We start from the raw sequence: 19579 nt of genomic DNA, 5'->3' as shown, positions 1-19579 counted from the left end.
GTGATACAGGGCATATAGGTGACTAGATATAGAATGACTTATCTCAAAGTCTCTTGGGTGCCTTTAAAGTAGTTTTGTGAAACTAAATGGCTCTTAGGGCTAGTACAACTGTTTTGTATAACTACTGTTACTTACATTGTAGCAGCACCTAAGCGCCCAGCCAGGGATCAGGGTCTCATTGTGCTGGACAAAGTACATGAGTGTAATGAAAACACTGTCCCTGCCCCAGAGGTCTTACAGTCGAAGGAAGAATTGCTTCCAGATTTTCAGCATGACAGAATGAAAAGTTAGGTGCACCTGTGTGTATGTAGCACGTGTTAATGATCAATGACTATTTGCAATGTAGACATTCAAAACCACCTTCTTATTATCTTGCTGTGTCACACTGAATTGTAATAGACGTAAGTCAATTGAGCTCTAAGATAAAGCCTCTCTCAGACCTCTTAAACTGGGCCAGAGAAAATCTGTGCAAAAGTGCAGCTAAATCTGCAGGGATTTCTGTCTAAATTCGTTGGGAAAGTAAGGGAATTTTGCCTTCCCCACACTGCTAACCTATTTATTTTCATGCTAAAAATAGACGGTAATGTAGGACACTCTTAGGGAGAGCGAAGAAGAAACAGACTGGAAGGAAGAGTCTTATTTGTACAAATCATTAGGATTGTGCCAGGAAACCACTGTTTGTCTTCCCTAGCAAGTCTCTTCTGGGTGCCATTGTGTAGAAAATTCTCCTTCGTCCTAGCCCCAGGCCTTGGGTGGTAGCACTCTGTGCTACTATGGGGAAGACTGGTTCTGGAGAGGCTTTGTGATCCCCAGAAGAAACAATGGGCCAGATTTTGCCCTTGAAATACACACATGTAATTCCCATTCAGATCCAAAGGATTTACACATGTATCCATTCAGACCATTATACTTAGGGGAAGAAATCTGGGATTTTTCCAGTGGTCCTGAAAAGGAGCATGGTCAGCCCACCAAATGCAGTGTTGTCTGTGGGATGGAATAGTTTTTGATAGAGGGAATTTCACATCAGCTGAGCCCAAAAAACCTGTCTATAGCAGCATTAGTTTTATTTTTGAGAAGTTATCATTATTGCCCATTAAATACTGGCATGTGTTAAATTTTATACCCTGGCATTGGGGGTTGGCGTCTAATCTCTGTTGTTTTAATTCATGCACTTTTTTTTAGCCTTAAAAGGACTACAGACATGATGTTTGGAGGAAAGCAAGTGGTGGTCTGTGGGTATGGAGAGGTAAAACTTTAATATTTCATCACACAGAATTTGCTTTGTGTGTTACATTGAGTAGTTGCTGCACATAAAATTAGGGTTTCTCTTCTCGTAGCTTGATCCTAGCATGCTTTTTTTATCTCCATGGCTTCTGTCTTCATCTGCAGTTATCTTAAAACTTGCTTTTAAAATAATGGGCCCAATTAGACAAAAAAGAAGGGTTTTTCCCGTTACAATTTCTCTGCATTTTTCTTTTTTTGTGCCAATAGATTTTTAAAAATACGTAGAAGTTTGATGCGGGGGGGGGGGGAGCGAGATATGTGCTGTGGCATTGCACACTGAAATATGGTCAAGAAAGATCAATTAATCCATCTTAATGTTGACCTGCCAATGAGCTTTCACACCTGATCTGGAGGGATCATCTCTGTATATGAAAGTGGGGAGTTCAGTCTCCATATTCCAACCCCCTCCCTCAGCTGGGGCTGCCAATATGTGGACTAGTTAGTAGCTGTTATAGTGGGGTATGTTCTGATATGGACTGAGAACCCCCAAATCATTTCACATGATTCAAATATCAGGTGGTTCGACTCTGATCTAAAAGTTGAGTGCACTTGGTGATCACGTTCCAATAAGCCTGTGGAATGATTGCACAATCAAACATATTCGGGGAATTCTTGGCAAGTCAGCAATGCCCTTGAATTCCACTGTGAGGTTTCCTGAGTGTGTAAATGGTAAAGTTAGTTAACACTGGGAAATTAAAACATTGATATTGAGCTATCCAAATAGATTAAAGGTTGTAAGAACCCCTTAGGTCTGGTCTGCACTTAAAACTTAGGTCGACATAGCCACAGAGTTTGGAGTGTGAAAAATCTACACCCCGTGCATTGTAATTATGTTAACCTAACCCCTGGTATAGACACAACTAGGTGTATGAAAGAATGCTTCCATCAACCCAGTTACTATCACTCGTGGAGGTGGAGTTCCCACAACAGTGGAGAAACCCTTTTTGTCACTGTAGTGTGCATCTATGCCATGCAGTTACAGCAGTATAGCAGTGGCCACATAGCGATGCCACTGTAGCATCAGTTGTATAGACATGGCCTTAGACTTTCCCAGAGTGAGAAGTTTGGTATTTATTTTAATGCACCAGGCTTGATGCTTTCTAGGGGTGGGAGGTATGAAGAAAATGAACTGTTTGGTACTAGAATGGAATTTTTCAAACGTCTGGTTATGATGTTACTAAAATTAGGGCCTGATCCAGATCCCTCATGTTCCTGGAATTAAACCGAAATCCAGGATTTTAATGCAATGCTCTCTAGTACCAGCCACAAAGTTTGGGGCAGATCCAGCCTCATCTAAAGTTGGGTTGCATTTGGCTCTGGGGTTTTGCTTTGGGTCCTATCTTTGGCAACATTGCGGCAAAGTTAGTTATGCTCCATATTTCAAGGGACTTTTCCCACCCCCGTGTGTTAAGTTCATTTTACAGCAGCAGGGTGTGGCTTGGCTGAATACAGAGAAGGGGAGATTTTCATCTTTCTGTCAGGAGCAGACCATGCTTGCTGTACTATACCGTGCACTGTGGTACTATTGGCGTCTCATCCTCTGCCCTTGTGCTCGTCTCCCTCTGCAGGTTGGAAAGGGTTGCTGTGCTGCTTTGAAGGCCATGGGCTCCATAGTGTATGTGACAGAGATCGATCCAATCTGTGCCCTGCAAGCCTGGTGAGGGGCAGTGGGAAGTCTGGTTCTTTCCATAGGTTGTACTCAGTTAGAGTAAGACTGGGGCCAGGATCCCGTCAGTGTCAATCACTCTCTGGAGGAGTGCTGAACATGACTTTGTCCCAGCTCCACAGGTTCAGGGTGATCCCTTGCTCACAGCTGCTATCAGTAATGGGTCACTTTCCTCAGGAACAGCCTGCTAATCTCTATCTACTGATAAGCCAGCTCAACTATGAGAGATAGCAGACGTTTTAAGAGGCAGTTGAAGGTTTAGTGACTGAGACTGCCAGAGTGTTATGGATTGTAGTGATATTAGAATTTTAATTCTGAATATCATATTTTGCCCCAGTTTGTATTCAGTGGGGGAGTCCACTGAAGGAACGTGTCAGTTTCTCACATCATCCAGTTACAGATCATACATTCCAAATCCTGGTGCTGTAACTGGGACTGAAAGCATAGAGCTATCCGCTCATGTGTGGGTGTTGCAATGATCTCTGGCCTCATTTTCTCCAAATGAAATCTGGCTTATCGTGGAAATACCACTTATGCTTAAGAACTGCAGCAAAAAGAGGTTGGAAAAGTACAGTAGTCATTTTGCAAAGTACCAGGAGCTTTAGGGCCTTGTTAAACACACCAGCTTCTTTCCTTCTAACATCTAACTTCCAAAGTGCACTTATGGTCAGAAAAGTAACTAATCAGCTTTGCTTACTCGGCGGAGCTGATCCATGCATCTGCTTGGTAACATGCACAAACCTGCAAGAGACAATCCAGCTGTAAAGGAGTGAGCTGGTGACCTTTCTGCCTTACGCATCAATTTATTGTTAATTTGAGTGCTTCATACCAACAATATATCCAGCACGGTACAAGTCACAAAGATAGACAGCTCTTTACCATGTAAAAGACAGCCATAGAGAGGTTGGGGGGACACAGAGAAACCCAGAGGAGGAAACAACTTGTGTTTGTATTTTATTGTAATTATGATCATACACCTCATGGGCATCATAGAAGTGATATCGCAAGAGGGATTTTAATGGGGGGGGATTGGGTGGTTACCATGGGAAAAAATCTAAACCCAGATGTTTCAAGTCAGAGGTCCTAGAGTTACATTCATAAATCCATATTTAGGATCCTAAAGAAATATGGCCTTGTTTTCAGATATGCTGATGCCTGCAATTTCCACTGAAGTCAGTAGGAGCTGTTTAGACCACTAATTTTGGTGCCTAAATATGGAGTTAGGCAGCCAGGTTTGAAAACATTGACCTAACTTCTGTATTATTTGTAGAGATGGATTTTCAGATCCCAGGTGCAGTTTGCAGGGTTGACAGCTAGAAATGCCATCTTACAATATACTTGAAACTCTTTGATCTGGAGTGATAGAGAACATGGAACCCCACAGTGTCACTTTCAAAGTGTCACTTTCCCCATAACCCCACTTAAGGTCCTCTAACCAGCACTGTTCTTGGTGCTACTACAAATCCATCAGTGTGCTGCATCAGGGATTCCCAATCCCTGACTGCAAAGGGTTAATGTGGTAACTGAGATTCACACTGGGGTGTTTGAATCTGGTGCATTTCAGCCAGTCCTCAGATTCTATACATTTTTCTCTGTCCTCTCTCAGCATGGATGGATTCCGCCTTGTGAAACTCAATGAGGTTATCAGACAAGTTGACATTGTCATCACCTGTACAGGTATGTTTGTCACAGGGCAGTGGGAGTAGCTGTAAGGTGAAGTGCACTAGATAGGCTGGTCAAACTCCACCACTTGGAGTTGGGCAGCGATAGGATAAAAATAACGGGTACGGATAGGATACCGGTAAAGTTGCTAACTCCCAGCAGCCAATGATAGCCTGCCAAGCAAGGAGGCACTTTCACATTAGTTGCTGGTCACAGACCCATACGCTGTCATTGGCTGCTGGAGCTTTGGCTCTGCTCATGACAGTCCAGGAGCACACTTAATCTGTCACCTTTAGCTTGCTTAGCTTGGGGAACAGCAGCCAATGGAGCTATGACAAATTGGAGGATTGGGCCAAAAGAAATCTAATGAGGTTCAATAAGGATAAGTGCAGGGTCCTGCACTTAGGATGGAAGAATCCAATGCACCGCTACAGACTAGGGACCGAATGGCTCGGCAGCAGTTCTGCGGAAAAGGACCTAGGGGTGACAGTGGACGAGAAGCTGGATATGAGTCAGCAGTGTGCCCTTGTTGCCAAGAAGGCCAATGGCATTTTGGGATGTATAAGTAGGGGCATAGCGAGCAGATCGAGGGACGTGATCGTTCCCCTCTATTCGACACTGGTGAGGCCTCATCTGGAGTACTGTGTCCAGTTTTGGGCCCCACACTACAAGAAGGATGTGGATAAATTGGAAAGAGTACTGCGAAGGGCAACAAAAATGATTAGGGGTCTAGAGCACATGACTTATGAGGAGAGGCTGAGGGAGCTGGGATTGTTTAGTCTGCAGAAGAGAAGAATGAGGGGGGATTTGATAGCTGCTTTCAACTACCTGAAAGGGGGTTTCAAAGAGGATGGCTCTAGACTGTTCTCAATGGTAGCAGATGACAGAACGAGGAGTAATGGTCTCAAGTTGCAATGGGGGTTTAGATTGGATATTAGGAAAAACTTTTTCACTAAGAGGGTGGTGAAACACTGGAATGCGTTACCTAGGGAGGTGGTAGAATCTCCTTCCTTAGAGGTTTTTAAGGTCAGGCTTGACAAAGCCCTGGCTAGGATGATTTAACTGGGACTTGGTCCTGCTTTGAGCAGGGGGTTGGACTAGATGACCTTCTGGGGTCCCTTCCAACCCTGATATTCTATGATTCTATGATTCTATGAAAAATGGCCAGAGCACAGCTACCTGCACCCAGCAAATACTGCAGACGGCTATTGAGTCTACTTCAGACTCTTCCCACAACCAAGAGCTGTGTATGTCCAGTATGGTGAATACCTTAGCTCACATGAGACTGTACGGTACATGAGACTTTGACCTGCTTGTTTCTAGACCTTCACAAAGTTGATCTTCTCTAAGCACCTAAGAGTTCAGACATTCATTAGAACAACAAGAAGCTCATGCATCTGCAAAACTGGGCTGCAGTATTGTGCATTTTGTGAGAGCAGGCTCACTGCTATCCTCTGAGAGGTTCCCGGTACTTCCTCATTGCACAAATACAGTGAGGATGCTCAAACTATTTTAGTCCTTCTGGGCTCTGGCTTGGAACAGGAAGTACCATGGTTCAGCAGAACAGAATATAGTGTGTGCAAGCACTGGAGGGGGAGCTAATTCAAACCCCAGAGAGTTTAATTTGAGTTTGGGGTGGAAGTTCCTTGGGGAGCACGGTTTTTAGTCTATTTTATCTGAATAGATTCATGCATACCTCTCATTTGCTGGCCAAAGAGCCAGGTTCCTACTTCAGTGTGTGTCTGTCTCTGTCTCTGTGTGTATGTATGTAATAAATTTAGTTTTTACTCTAGTTTTTGGAAAATTCACGAAAAAATGAATGCCTTTTTCCAAAACTTCTCATAGAGTAAAATCCAGCTGGTTGGAATGGGCTGTACTGGTGAATCTTCACCCTGGGAAAGGGTGAAACTTACTGTAGCTATGTCAGCATATGTATGTATTACCATATATTTCTGGGTTTAAAGGTAACAAGAACGTAGTGACAAGAGAACATCTAGACAGAATGAAGAACAGTTGTATTGTGTGTAACATGGGACATTCCAACACTGAAATTGATGTGGTAAGAACTGGGATGTTTTCTGGTGTATGTCCTGGGAGGGGGTTTCTTACTTTCTTACATTCATTTCATTGGTTCCCCTCATCCCTCCTAGCTCTCATACTCAATAGTGTTGAAAGCTTCTGAGATCAGTCAGTCATCAGTAGCGGTGCCTGACTAGTGCTCGTTGTTCTGGCTGGCTGGCATGAAAAGGCTACATAATAAGCTAGACCTTCACCCCTACCAACTATTTTGTGCTGCCAAAAATGTCTTTGTAACTTCAGTGATGTCCTCAAAGGATTCAAAAGAGCTGAGCCCACACTAGTTTAGCTTCAGAAATAAAACCTGGAAGAGTAGAATGGCCCTTTTTCCTCCTTCCCAGTAGCAAGCTAATTAGAGCAGCACTTCTCTTGCTACGACTCTGTCTGCTTTCACATTATTCAATCATTAAGGATCTTGCTGAGACTTATAAGTCGGTTTAAAATTGCATCAGAGTGGGATTCAGCACGCTGCTTGTAACCCAGGTGCAAATTATGCAAATTACTGTTCAGAACTTTAAATCTGCTCATCTGTGTTTGGAGTTAAGAAGGAAAATAGCACTGTCTCTTCCTTGTGGTGCCAGTCCAGAAGGTATTTGTTGCTATAAGCAGTCCCATATAAGAAAGACTTGTTTTGCCCATAGACACATGGTGACAGTCGCCTTTTCTCTGTACCCCGCTGCCAGCCACCATGTTGCTGGAAGGAAAGATGACACCCGCAACAAGAGGGCCTAATGTTCATGATAGTAAATCAGTTTTCATCCTGCTTTGTAGCTAGCTTTGTAATCAGAAGAATTCAAACTACAGCTGTTGTTAGATCTCCAGCCTACAATAAATTAATAAGTGACCCATATAACGTATGAGACAGAGATCAGGCCTGGAGGAATCTATAACCACAGAATAGTGTCAGGAGATTATATGTGTTATTTCTCCGCTCCCTTACTGCCCTGTAGCTGCTATTTTCTGATATTTTTGCCAGCGCTTGAACTGTTTAAATGCTATATTTCAGGCGAGCTTACGTACGCCTGAGCTGACCTGGGAAAGGGTGAGATCTCAGGTAGACCATGTCATCTGGCCAGACGGGAAGAGGATAGTGCTGCTGGCAGAGGTAAGTAGCACATGAAGGTCAGTGGGCTGCCTAGGGTTGAATAGCCATGGAGCTCAAGAACCTCTAGAGATTGTTTCATAGGCCCAAGCAGCTCACCAATGTCTCTTTGGGTAGAAGGATTTGTTAGCTCCTAAAGCCCTGCGGTGTCTGTCCCTCTGGCGTATTGTATGGTCCGAACAGCTCCAGTGTTTCCTGTTCTGCCTGTGATCCACAGCAGCCCACCCACTGGTATTTTGTCAGATTTCATTCTTCTGAAATCGTTTGACTGAGCTTTTAGCCATCACTGATGGCTCAGCCACAGAGCTTCAGTTGGGGACTGCTGGGACAATAAGCTATATATCTATGTGGTTTCCCTAAGGCTACAACCTACTGTTAAGAAAGTTGCCAAAGGCAGCAAGCTGCTGTCAAATATTTCCGGTGGCTTTCACAAAGAAACAGGTGGCTGCATTCCCATGCATGTCTTTCTCTCTCCCTAACTCTGTTCTCCCCGAGTAGTGATCTCGTCAGCTCTCACAAGCTAAACTGGGCCTGGCTAGTCAGTATTCAGATGGGAAAGCTCCATCAGTGCCATGCGGGTGTTGGTGATTGACCAGGTGGCACTCCCCCCGGGGACTGAGCCAGTGCCCAGCATGGGGTTGGGAAGGAGCTGCGCTTCTCCCAGTGCGGACTGTTAGCTAATTCCACGGCCCTTTTCACGCTTGGCCCGGTATTGAAAGTCCCGTTTGAGTTTTCTACTTCCTATGTCCCTAGAACCCCCTGCAGGTTCCACTGGGAACAGGATTTCTCACTTCTGTTGAGTGTTGCTATGTGCTCTTCAGGACTGTTGCGCTCCACCCCAGCAGGGCTGCATTTCATTGATGGTTTGAAGCAGTTTCTATATCCTTCTTTTGGGATCCTCCAGGCTGAAAGGTACCATGTGAATTAAGGAGCTTATTTATTTTATTTCTCAGGGCCGTCTGTTGAACCTGAGCTGTTCCACTGTTCCCACCTTTGTATTGTCCATCACCGCAACCACTCAGGTGAGCAGAATTTGGGTGAGCAAGAGGTGTATCTTGCTCCATGGTACATGCGAGTTACTCAGCCAGATGTGTTGTTTTATTCCCAGGCTCTGGCTTTGATAGAGCTCTACAATGCCCCTGAAGGGCGCTACAAACAGGACGTCTACCTGCTGCCTAAGAAAATGGGTAAGGGTATACCCATCACCTGGTCTTTGCTTTAACTGAGGTGGAACAGGGTGGGGGCTCTCAGTGGCTTTTGGAGACCTGGCTTCGTCCTCTCACATTCTGGTGGGTTTTGTGTTGTAGTTTTTCCCCCTAAATTGGGATGAGGATTGTCTGGTGGTGAGAGCAGGAACGGGGAGGCCAGAGGGGTTCGGTTCTTGGCTCTGCTGCTGTGATTTTAGCAAGTTGCTCTGTCTTCTATAAAACGGTATCTCGCTTCCCTACCTCACAGGGGTATCAGTTAGAAAACAGGGTGAGGTTATGGGTTGACTATAATAGTGAGTCAGACCTAATTAATTCACATTCATTGTAGTGAAGCTGCTTGAAGGTGGTACAAGAATAAGATAAATCTCAGCAGGAAAACCTGTGTGGATTACTAGGAGGCTCAAGAGGTAACGAGAGGGAACGTACTTTTCATTTTGTAGCCCCTACCACGTGAGATTCCAAGGGCGATACAAGAGTGAATTAGGCTGCATCTATAGAAATGACACAGCCCTTCTCCCTGTAATGGTGAACAGCAGTGCTTTGGTTTTAAAAAAAAACCAAAACTTTCTTCTTTCACTTCCCTGCCCAAGCCACCAGCATCAGGTTACAGCGTTTCTCCTGCAGTGCTTGATGCACCCACTAAAGTTGACTCAGGCAGATAAATGAAGAAAGAAATACTTTAAAACTCCTCTCTTACTTCATGTTTGCATGTGATATGTTAACACCCATGAGGCCAGACACCGTACTTCTTACAGTGCCAAAACTCCGCTGGAGGTCCGGACGGGCCCCGTGGGGTATTTCCACACAGCAATGTAAGCCTAGGGTTAGTGGGACTCGGGTCAGCTGACCTATGTCAGGGAACCCTGGGCTTGAGCGTCTACACTGCATTTTAAGCCTAGGTAAAGGATTTTCTGACCCATGCTCAAACCTAGGGCTCTGGTGTCCACACAGCAGTGCACAGACCTGAGTCAAAGTAACCTTGTCCCCGAGTGCATAGCACCCTAACCCCATGTCGACACTCTAGCCCTACAAATATGTTGCATTGTGGGAAAACTCTACTGCCCACTCTGTTACCTAACTGATGGTGCTATCAATGGGACTCCAGTGCCCACATGAGTACATAAACTGCATGATTAGCTCCTTTGGTGCCGGTCTCGGTAGAATGACTGCACTTGGAGAAGGCTTTACACTGAACTGACATCTGATCTGAGAATTGGGCTCACCCCTCTAGGCTGAGTCACACTGGCAGGAAAGTACCCATGTGCAGCTGAGGATAATCAGGACATGAGTCTCCAGGGCCGTCAAACTATTAAAATGAAATGCTGCAATTCTCAATTTTTAAAATGGGCTGGTTAATGGAAGTGTGTTTGGTTGGTTGTTTTTTTAATTTATTTTTGTCTGTTTTGAAGTTTGACATAAAATGTAGGTTTCAGAACAAAAACACACATACCCCAGCCTGGCTGTGGAGCGGTGAAGTGCATCCCCAGGGCTTGGGGTGCAGAGTGCTCCTGCACCCCCTTGAGATCCCTTATCCCCACCGCACCCAGGGAGGCCGGGATAAGAGATCCTCGGGAGACTGTGCGGAAGTTTTGGGGCTGGCTCCCACTCACCGCCCTCACAGTGCACACTGCCCAAGCGCCTCTTCTCACTTAGCCCCCAGGAGGGCAGGGGGCCCAGGAGCAAGGGACAGAGAGTGGAGCAGGACCAAGCAGCTGCCTGCAGGGATGGGGAGCAGCTGAGGTGTTGGGGGTCCTTCTTCCCCGGCTGTACTGAGCCATGAGCTTTGCCGCTCCCCTTCCCTACAGGGCAGACGCTTAGTCCCCGCTCTGCTCTCTGGCTCTTACTCCTGGGCACCCCTGCCCTCCGGGGGGCTGGATGTACAGGGCGCCCAGGCTGCATGCCCCAAAATCTGGCTGTGCTCTTGTGACCAGGAAGCAGCTCTCTTTGAAAAAACCTTCTTCTGATCAGTTTCCATTGAAAAGCCTGCAGGCTGTCTGGTAGTGTGCTTGCAGACCAGTTTTCAGCTGATCTGAGCTGCTGCCGTTTGCAAAGGGAGATGTGGTGTCCATTTGCAAGAGAGGGCAATAGACTGCACCACAGATCCTTGGCATAGAGAGGACTAAGGAAGTTGCCCCAAGGAACTCTGGGATACATTCAGAAGACTTCTGGGATCAGAGTCAAGCTAAAGCAATAAGGCTCAGACCCTAGGTTCCAGCTTAACACTGGCTCACACCCTCCAGCCCTGGAGAGTCCTGGGAGCCTAGGTTCAAGCCCTAGGTTAACATAATTGGTGTGTGGATATAAGGGGGGTTAGGCTCAAGCCCGGACTTCCATTGCAGTGTAGACAGACGCATAGTCCGTTCGGGGCTTTATACATTAGAGCTCCTTCAGCGAGGGAGGGACCCAGGGGATTTGCCGTGTTCAAGCTAATTTCCCAGGGCTTGAATCTGTTTCAGATGAGTATGTGGCAAGTCTTCATCTTCCAACGTTCGATGCACATCTGACAGAGCTAACAGATGAACAAGCAAAATACCTGGGACTAAATAAAAACGGGCCTTTCAAACCAAACTACTACAGGTGCTGGTTTTTAAACATTTCTTTCTTTCTTTCTTTCTTTCTTTCTTTCTTTCTTTCTTTCTTTCTTTCTTTCTTTCTTTCTTTCTTTCTTTCTTTCTTTCTTTCTTTCTCTCTAACGTAATATACGCACGCGCGCACATGTATGTGTGGGTATCAGCTCAACCCTATATATATGAGCAAGAAGAATCACCATAATTAAGCCTCTAATTCCACAGGTACCATGGAATCCTGGTAATTGCCCATTGCCCCAGTTCATCAAGACATGATATAAAATGGTGGAGGTACAGAATGAAGGAAATCAGACAATACACGATCAGCTCTGACACACAGAACACTTTGTGTGAAATGAGGCAGCCTATTGTATCTGGTAGAAGCTGTCATCCTAAAGTGACAAATCTCAAAGTAACACCATCCAACCAACTCAAATGACAAATTATTTTTAAAATCTGACAAACACAAAAAGGTACAAAGCCGTGTTTCTGCTAGTGTCCCAGGGGGAGCATTTCTAGTGGCAAGACTCTTGGTACAGTACAGACTTCAGCACTGGAACCTCATCTATTGAACTGTGGTCTAGATTGCCATACTTACATGTATAACTCCCAGTTGCACCTTTGAAAACATACCTCAGAATGTTTTAACTCTGCTGTTTCTGTCGGCCTTGGACTGTAATCACTTGGGACAAGGACTGTCTTTCTCGGAGCCTGTACAGGTCTGGAAAGGTTGATAGTGCTCAGTAAAAAATAAAGGCTGCATTATGACATCATCTCTCTTCCAGGTCAAACTTGGGAAATCGTCTCATTCATTTAAGTTCCTGTGCTCCTGTTTACAGATGGGATGAGAATGGGTTTGCACCATCACAGATCAGTTTGAGCTTGCAGAATGGGGTTGTGCCGGAATACGCTCCTTTGGAACCCCAGTGTTTAACAATAATGTACAATACACAACACTTCAGTGTTGACAGGAGCTTTGAATCCCTCAGCCCCAAAACACTGAAAGAATTATCTTCAGAGTTAGAGGTGGGAAAGGCCTGCAAAACGCCAGTTAGTCTTCCTTCCCATTCTGCGATGCGTTCCTGACCAATGTTAAGTGTCACAAGCTATGGGGCTTCCACCATTTCTAGCTCTTATCAATCATTTTCTGCTGTTCAGTCTAAATTTCCCTTTGCTCAGTTTCACATGATTGATTAGTTTAGCACCAACAATGTGCTGGGTATTGTACAGGACATGGACAATCTCTGCCTCAAAGTGCTTATGGTAGACTTGCATATAGAGAAGTTAGGGGATGTGGGGGGTCACACACAAAAGACAGGGGATGAAATTTTCAAAAACTTCTATTCTGCATATTCTGCAGTGATGTAAGCACTTAGATCCATAAAGTTTATAGCCAGAAAGGACCATTAGATCATCTAGTAGGACCTCCTGCATGACCCAGGCCATTAAATACCACCCCATTATGCCTGTATCGAGCCCAGTAACATGTGTTTGACTAAAGCATATCTTCCAGAAAGGTAGCCAGGCTTGATCTGAAGACATTGAGAGAGAGAGAATCCACCACTTCCCTTGGTACTTTGTTCCAGTGGTTAATAATTCTCACTGTTAAAACTTGTGCCTTATTTTGTGAATTTGTCTGGCTTTAGCTTCCAGCTATTGGTTCTTGTTGCCTTTCTCCGCTAGATTACAGAGCCCTTTAGTACCTGGTATTTTCTCCCCATAAATGTACTCATACACTGCAATCAAGTCACCTCTGAGTCTTCTGTTTGATAAACTAACAGACTGAGCTCTTTCAGTCTCTCACTGTAAGGCATTTTCTCCAGCTCTGAAATAATCTTTGTTCTTTTCGGCATTCTTTCCAATTTTTAAACCATCCACTTTTAAAGCTTTTCAGTCAGGTCATTAAAAGTCAATGGGACTTAGGTGCTTTTGAAAATTGTACCAGGAATCTAGGATGTTGGGGCAAAGTTGAAGGGCCTTGTGGGTGGCACAAGATGTCTAAATTTGATGGGGTGTTTAAGGGAGGCAGAGGTTATACCTCCTAAACAGTCTCCTTCCTCCTTTGCATTTATACCCACTAAATCATTACACTCTGTCTTATCCTGGCAGTGATCAATGTACAGTGTACAGTTTTATACACCACCACTAACTGAGAACATTATTTCTCTTCTTTTTTCAGGTATTAGGTTTCTGCAGCTGTAACCCGAAGAAGTAAGGAACAAGAATCCAAGCCTTTTCTCAACTATTGTACAGGATGACATAGTACAAGCTTCTTAAATCAGAGCTGGACTTGCTCACATAGTAGACAGTGTGTTAGGTTATTTATTTATTAAACTAGAGTACTGTACGTGCGGCCTCTGCCAATGGTGTTTTTTACTGCCAGGGGACTGTGAGACTTTTGTTTTTTGGGGGGGCGGGAAGCAAGGGGAGGAAAAAAGAATCTGGCTGAATTATTTTGTTGCAAAGTATCTGTTAGCTTCAAGTAATCCATTATCGCTGTATGTCTATTCTAATATACAGGGGATGGAGAACAATGCATGAGGCAAGATTTGAGATCAGACTTCAAGCTTGCACGTTACTTTAGTACCTTAATGTCTAGGAACTTAATTTCAAGGTTGCACATTTCCTTTGTACCTTAACATTTCTTACATGGAAGCAGAATCTGGGGCAGTCCCCAGAACTGTCTGTCAGTTTGCAGGGTAGCACACTCTGTTATTTTGTTTCCATGCCATTTTAAAATGAAACTAGCACAAGCCTGTTTGCTCTAGACATTGCTGACGAGACTGGTGCTATCTTAGTAGTGAAACACTAAATCTTACCAGCAGCCACTGGGGAAAACTCTCTAATTCTGATTATTGTGCAAGGACAGGCTTTGGCAACAAGCCAAAATGAACTTTGCCTTAGCACTGTGGGAAGCTGTAACCAAGAGTCCAGTTTATAGCATCAGCTGGGGACACCCCACAGCCTGAGTTAGGAACCCATGAGGCAGAGATGCACCTGCTCTAAAGCAGTCAGTGATGAACGCTGCAGGGTTCACACCAGTGGACTAAGACCCAATTACACACCAGTCTTCAGCAACTTTGCAGTATTTTTCTGCAGTTTTTGTTGAGTGCCAACGTTTTTCAATTCAACCAAAGCTATATTTCTCATGGAGCAGTTGTGTGGCTTCTTGTGCTCACGCTTGTGGAACAGCCTTGTGACTTTGCCGACAAATGCTGCTTACATTTCAAGGTATCTCTTCGAGATGACACTCAGAAGCTTGTTCACACTGCTGCAGAATGAAGCAGTAAAACTGATCAGTTCTGAGGACTGTTCTTGACACAATCTTTCTCCAACTGGTATTTCAGTCCTCTTTGGAAGTGACTTCTGTGTATAAAAGCACCTGTTTCTGGGAAATGTTTCCCAGACTCCCAGTGCCAGAGCTGTTCGAGTCTTATTTTCAAATATAAATTTAAATAAGGGTCCCTAGAATTCATTCACTGAACAAATGAATAAGCACCAGTAATTATCCCATAGAGTATGCTCTGTCCTGAGGTCTAGATGTTATAAGTAGAGTTCAGAATCACTGTCACATTAGTATCTTGTCAAGTCTTGCTGTATTAGTCAGAAATGATGTAAGATAAACATGCCTGTTACTTGTTTTAGCCCAGGATGTCCTGTCTGGATGCTGCATACAACACAGACATGCGTGTCAAGGTAATTTTTAAGGTTGCCATATCTCCCCAGAGTTACTGAAGACATGTTTCTTTTTTAAAATTTGAGGTACTTCAAGTGGTACTTACCAGACTTCCACGTGAAGCATTGACCTATCAGCCTGGGCTTTTATATACCATGCTCACCATCCTGGCACCTGATCAAGTGAAGATCCTTGTTTTTTGCCCTCTCTGAATCTTTGGCCATTATGAATGGGAGAGGTGTCTTTGTGGCATTGTGTTCTCACACACAAAAGACAGAAATTGTGTTCTACAGGCAAGTCACAGAATCATCAAAATTAGAGATGAAGACTGCCTCCTGGGTCAGTTTGTCCAATGTCACAGTTGTTTCTTAAAGCAAATTTTCTAGTATGCTGTTTAATCCAATTTTCAATCTCCAAAGGGATGGAGCCCTACGTAGAAAGTTGTAGGTAAGCTGTTGGAAGTTTTATGAGGCTGTGTCTGAGGGAGGCATCATAGAATGATCCCCAGTCATGTATCAATTGATCTTCAACTCTTGGTTGATTTTATTCAGGTCCTGAGATTTTCGGAAGAGACCAGTGAATTATTGTTAAGATGTCAGTCAGGTGTATTACTTTTATTACTTACATCGTTTGAGTTATTTTATTCTGCAGTGACCCAGCTTTATCCTGGAGTCACTTTGGTTGTTTGTAGACGCGTGGTGTGAAATCCAGGCCCATGGAACTCAATGGCAAAGCTCCCTTTTGACTTCAGAAGGGCCAGGATTTCACTTGTAGATTGCGCTGTCTGAATGGAGTCTTTTTCTGGGCAAAAGCCCCAGGAATGTATCCACCCATGTAGCTCTTAAAGATCTTGGCGTACATGGGCTGCACAAATGGCCAAGGATAAAGGGGAAAGAGTTTCTTAGAGACTTTTCTCTTCTGTGTACTAAATCAGTCACAGAACCATTTCCCAGCAGCCAGGAGTTGGGGGATGGGCAACATGGGTCTTTGATTTAATAGGGAACATTATCTTGTCCTCCTCCCTTGGATCTCTTGTGGTATCAGTGTCCATGTATGATGATGCATCCAATACATCAATCTGTTCTTTATCTCACGTGGTTATGCCTGGCATGTGAAACTGCTTGTTAGACAAATGCTTGGCGTCAGCCCTGGCCGTACTGTCTCTGTGGGTCTGCATCTCACCTCTGTGACCTGAGTTCAGTCATATAGGGAGCAGTACAGTATTCATGCAGTTGCTGTACACTTACTGGGAGTTCCCAGGCTAGCACCACAATGCTGGTTTGAAATCTGATAGCGAAGTGCAGCCTTAGCTAAGAGTATTTTAGGACACCATCGTTTTTTGGGAGGTTTTTTCCATACATACTCCTATCAATGAGCTGGAACAGAACGGGTGCAAATGTTCCAAACTGACAAACACAAGGAAGTTCCTTCTCTCTTTATTCGCTAGAGACAGTTGAGTCAAGACTTGTGCACTTTTTACAGAGTTAGCTGTGCAGAAGTGAGGTGGCGTGGCTGGGAATGCCCTGTGCAGACAGAGACAGTCATTGCTTAACATGAACTGGGTTCCTCACTTGCCTGTCTGGGGAAGGGACTAGGAGACCAGAGCACCCCAAAGTGTGGCTCATGACCACTCTTTCCCTTTAGGTAGAGGTGCAGCCTCAGAGACTGCAGGCCCCTGCATGGATTTCTGCTCAGATCAAGCTGGAGCATTGCAAGCTGGGAGGTGTAGTCCCTGTGCTCTACAGAAATGGAGCATTGTAATCAGTTCCAAGTGGCCAGTGCTGTTGGGCATCATTCGGGCACCCCCTAGTTTAATGTGTGGAAACAGTTCCTAGTTTTCCCCGTGAAAACCAGACCAGCACAGTGGCGCTACCAGCCTTCTCGTCTCTCTTATTTTATGGGGAAGGTGACAACATTAGCCTGTCTCTTGTGTTCTGGAGCGAAGCCACTTAGGAAATGCCACTGTGGGTCACATGTTCATCCAGGCACCCTTTGGAAAAGTGGGGTCAGAAATCAAGCTGAATCTGCCCCCAGGACAATAACCATTCCATCAGGTGACCCGACAGTGCATCTCAGAAGGGTCGCTTACCTATTCCAAGTCTGTCACTAGTGTAGCATGTCGTGGTGCTGTCCTCATCAGTGAATTTGTTTGTGCTGATTTTAAGCTCATTTTATCTTCAGTGTAGCTGTAAGAAGAAGAAAAAATCATTCAAAATGGCTTTTTTCCCCTCTGATCTTTTACAGATTTTCTCCATGTTGCTATGCCTTTTCGTAAGCTTTTTTGCTTGCTTGGCTTTTCCTAATCAATCTGGAATCATATTCCGTGATCATCTCTAAATTAAGTGTAACTGGTTTTTTAAATGTAACAATTTTTTTTAAATATTAGAAAAAAGGAGATAGGCAACACCAGCAAAATCTTGTAAGGAAAATAATTTTGTTCTGAACTTTAGAAACCAGGAAAAAAAACCCCAATCATCTGTCATAATTCTACAGTAAGGAAGTAAAAACTAAGACTATATCATTTTCAAAAGGATGTTTTAAATATTAATGTCTGAGTGATTGTATTAGATCAGCAATAAAGACTCTGTAATCTCAAAACACAAATAAAATGTTGCAAAATTCAGTTGGCCTCTGCAGTGTGTTCATGTGGCAGGCCCTGGAAGTGGTTGGAAACAGGATGGTATGTTACAGAGAAGATTATGAACCTCTCAGCTTTTGTAACAACCAGAGACCAAAATGGGCCTGTCGTCGTCTCTGAAGTTTCCATTTGCTATTTGTCACACTACAAGCTACCAGTCAGGACCACACCAATAGTTTTAATGACTGTGTTGGCCACTAATGTTCTCTTCTAGCCTGTGACTATTTCCAGGGCCAATCCCTTTCTTAAGGTATTGTCCCGGTCCACATATTCCTCAATGTATATGGTCCATTCACTCTTGCCTCTGCCAAGAGTTGAAGCCATCCACTAGCCACATACTATATTGCCAGGACTAGTGGATTTATAAAAACTTCCGCCGCTGGAAATGGCAGATTCCTCTCCCTGCCTAGCAGGATCAGGTTTCCAGTCACATTCTTCCTCCCAGGTTTTCATTTCTTCAGACAATTCTGCTCCTTCCAGCCCAATTCCTCTGCTCCAGGTGTTACACAGCCAACTCCATCCTCTACCCAATGCATGGACTTTCCCTCCAGACTGATTCTGACAGAGGATCTGCCTTGACTTGGAGCAGCCCCATCTATATCCCTCCTTCCTTTCCTCCCTGCGTGCACTGATCCCATAATGCCATTTCTTTAGTGTAGACAGCACCATCAGTGTGCAGGGGGCTTTGCAAATGAAAACAACAGCTACCTGCTCCAGGGAGCTTGCCATCTAAATTAGATATCTTCATCTTCTCATAATCACAAACAAACAATGTGGGGCAACAGCAGCCAGTCTGGAAATATTCATAGAATAAGGCCACATTGGTGCCTTGGTGGTTCATTGTTCTAAAGAATGTACTGGGGGCTATTGTCCCAGGACTGGGGGAGCAGTGAGTGCTGCGGGTCACCTGCGCTGGGAAAGCTGCAGAAGAGTAAAGTTGACCATTTTTGTAGTAGTCATCTTGCTTTTTCTGGAGAATATTGTCGTTTAATAGGAAAACGACACAATTCAAATCAGGGAAATCTTCGTGTCCTTGTAACTCAAAATCAGATGGGCAGATTTTCTTCAAGATTTGCAGAAATATTCTCCTTTGCCATCAGGGTGGATCTGACAATTCTCAGGCCAAACCAATTCTCCAAGCCAAAGTTATAGTCGTTTTATACTGAACTGCTGATTGCAACCTTAATTCTGGACATGCTTCCACCCCTCCGTACAATATAGCAGCCTGCAGCTGTCTCTGCAGAGATGGCCTGTGAGAGAGGGTTCTGGCTACTAAGCTTCCCATCCCCTCTGTGTTTTGTGGAGTGATTGGAATTATTCTGTGGAGAAGCTGTCTGAGTGCAGCTGGAAACTGTTTTGGTTGTAGGTTTCTTGGGTTTTCTTCCTGATCTGTCCTTGGTGAAAACAAGCTAAATTATGTCTGAAAAAATCCCATTATCTTGTTTTGCTCCCATTCTCTCACCTCCCTTCCCAGCCCTTTTACGAAACAATCAGTGTTTACACAAGACCCAGAAAAACACCAGGAAAATACAGATTAAAAAGGATGACATTTCTTCCAAGATGAACAGAGTAAACCAATGGCCATTTTAAAACACAAAATCAGATCATTCCTGGCTGAAAGCTGTGGAGTGGAACAGAGTGTGATGAGACCATGGGCTGAGAATTGCAGGCAGATTTCTGCCTGGTGTGACAGCTGGGTC

General features: G+C 44.4%; 1 protein-coding gene across 6 annotated transcripts in view; it reads left to right on the top strand.

The window, feature by feature from the left end:
* AHCYL2 (adenosylhomocysteinase like 2) overlaps window positions 1-17864 on the top strand; it is a 216815-nt gene extending 198951 nt beyond the window's left edge. For all 6 annotated transcript variants that reach the window (XM_038394246.2, XM_038394264.2, XM_038394256.2 and 3 more), the window contains 9 exons: window positions 1183-1246; window positions 2853-2941; window positions 4557-4627; window positions 6577-6671; window positions 7695-7793; window positions 8744-8812; window positions 8899-8977; window positions 11455-11575; window positions 13745-17864. In XM_038394246.2, the coding sequence (XP_038250174.2) occupies window positions 1183-1246; window positions 2853-2941; window positions 4557-4627; window positions 6577-6671; window positions 7695-7793; window positions 8744-8812; window positions 8899-8977; window positions 11455-11575; window positions 13745-13751 (694 nt within the window). In that variant the 3' untranslated portion in view covers window positions 13752-17864. The remainder of the gene's footprint in view (window positions 1-1182; window positions 1247-2852; window positions 2942-4556; window positions 4628-6576; window positions 6672-7694; window positions 7794-8743; window positions 8813-8898; window positions 8978-11454; window positions 11576-13744) is intronic.
* The last annotated feature ends 1715 nt before the right edge of the window (window positions 17865-19579 follow it).

This window comes from Dermochelys coriacea, chromosome 1 (assembly GCF_009764565.3).
Source record: "Dermochelys coriacea isolate rDerCor1 chromosome 1, rDerCor1.pri.v4, whole genome shotgun sequence".
Taxonomy (NCBI): Eukaryota; Metazoa; Chordata; order Testudines; family Dermochelyidae; genus Dermochelys; species Dermochelys coriacea.
This window is presented reverse-complemented; position numbering and strand designations above follow the sequence as displayed.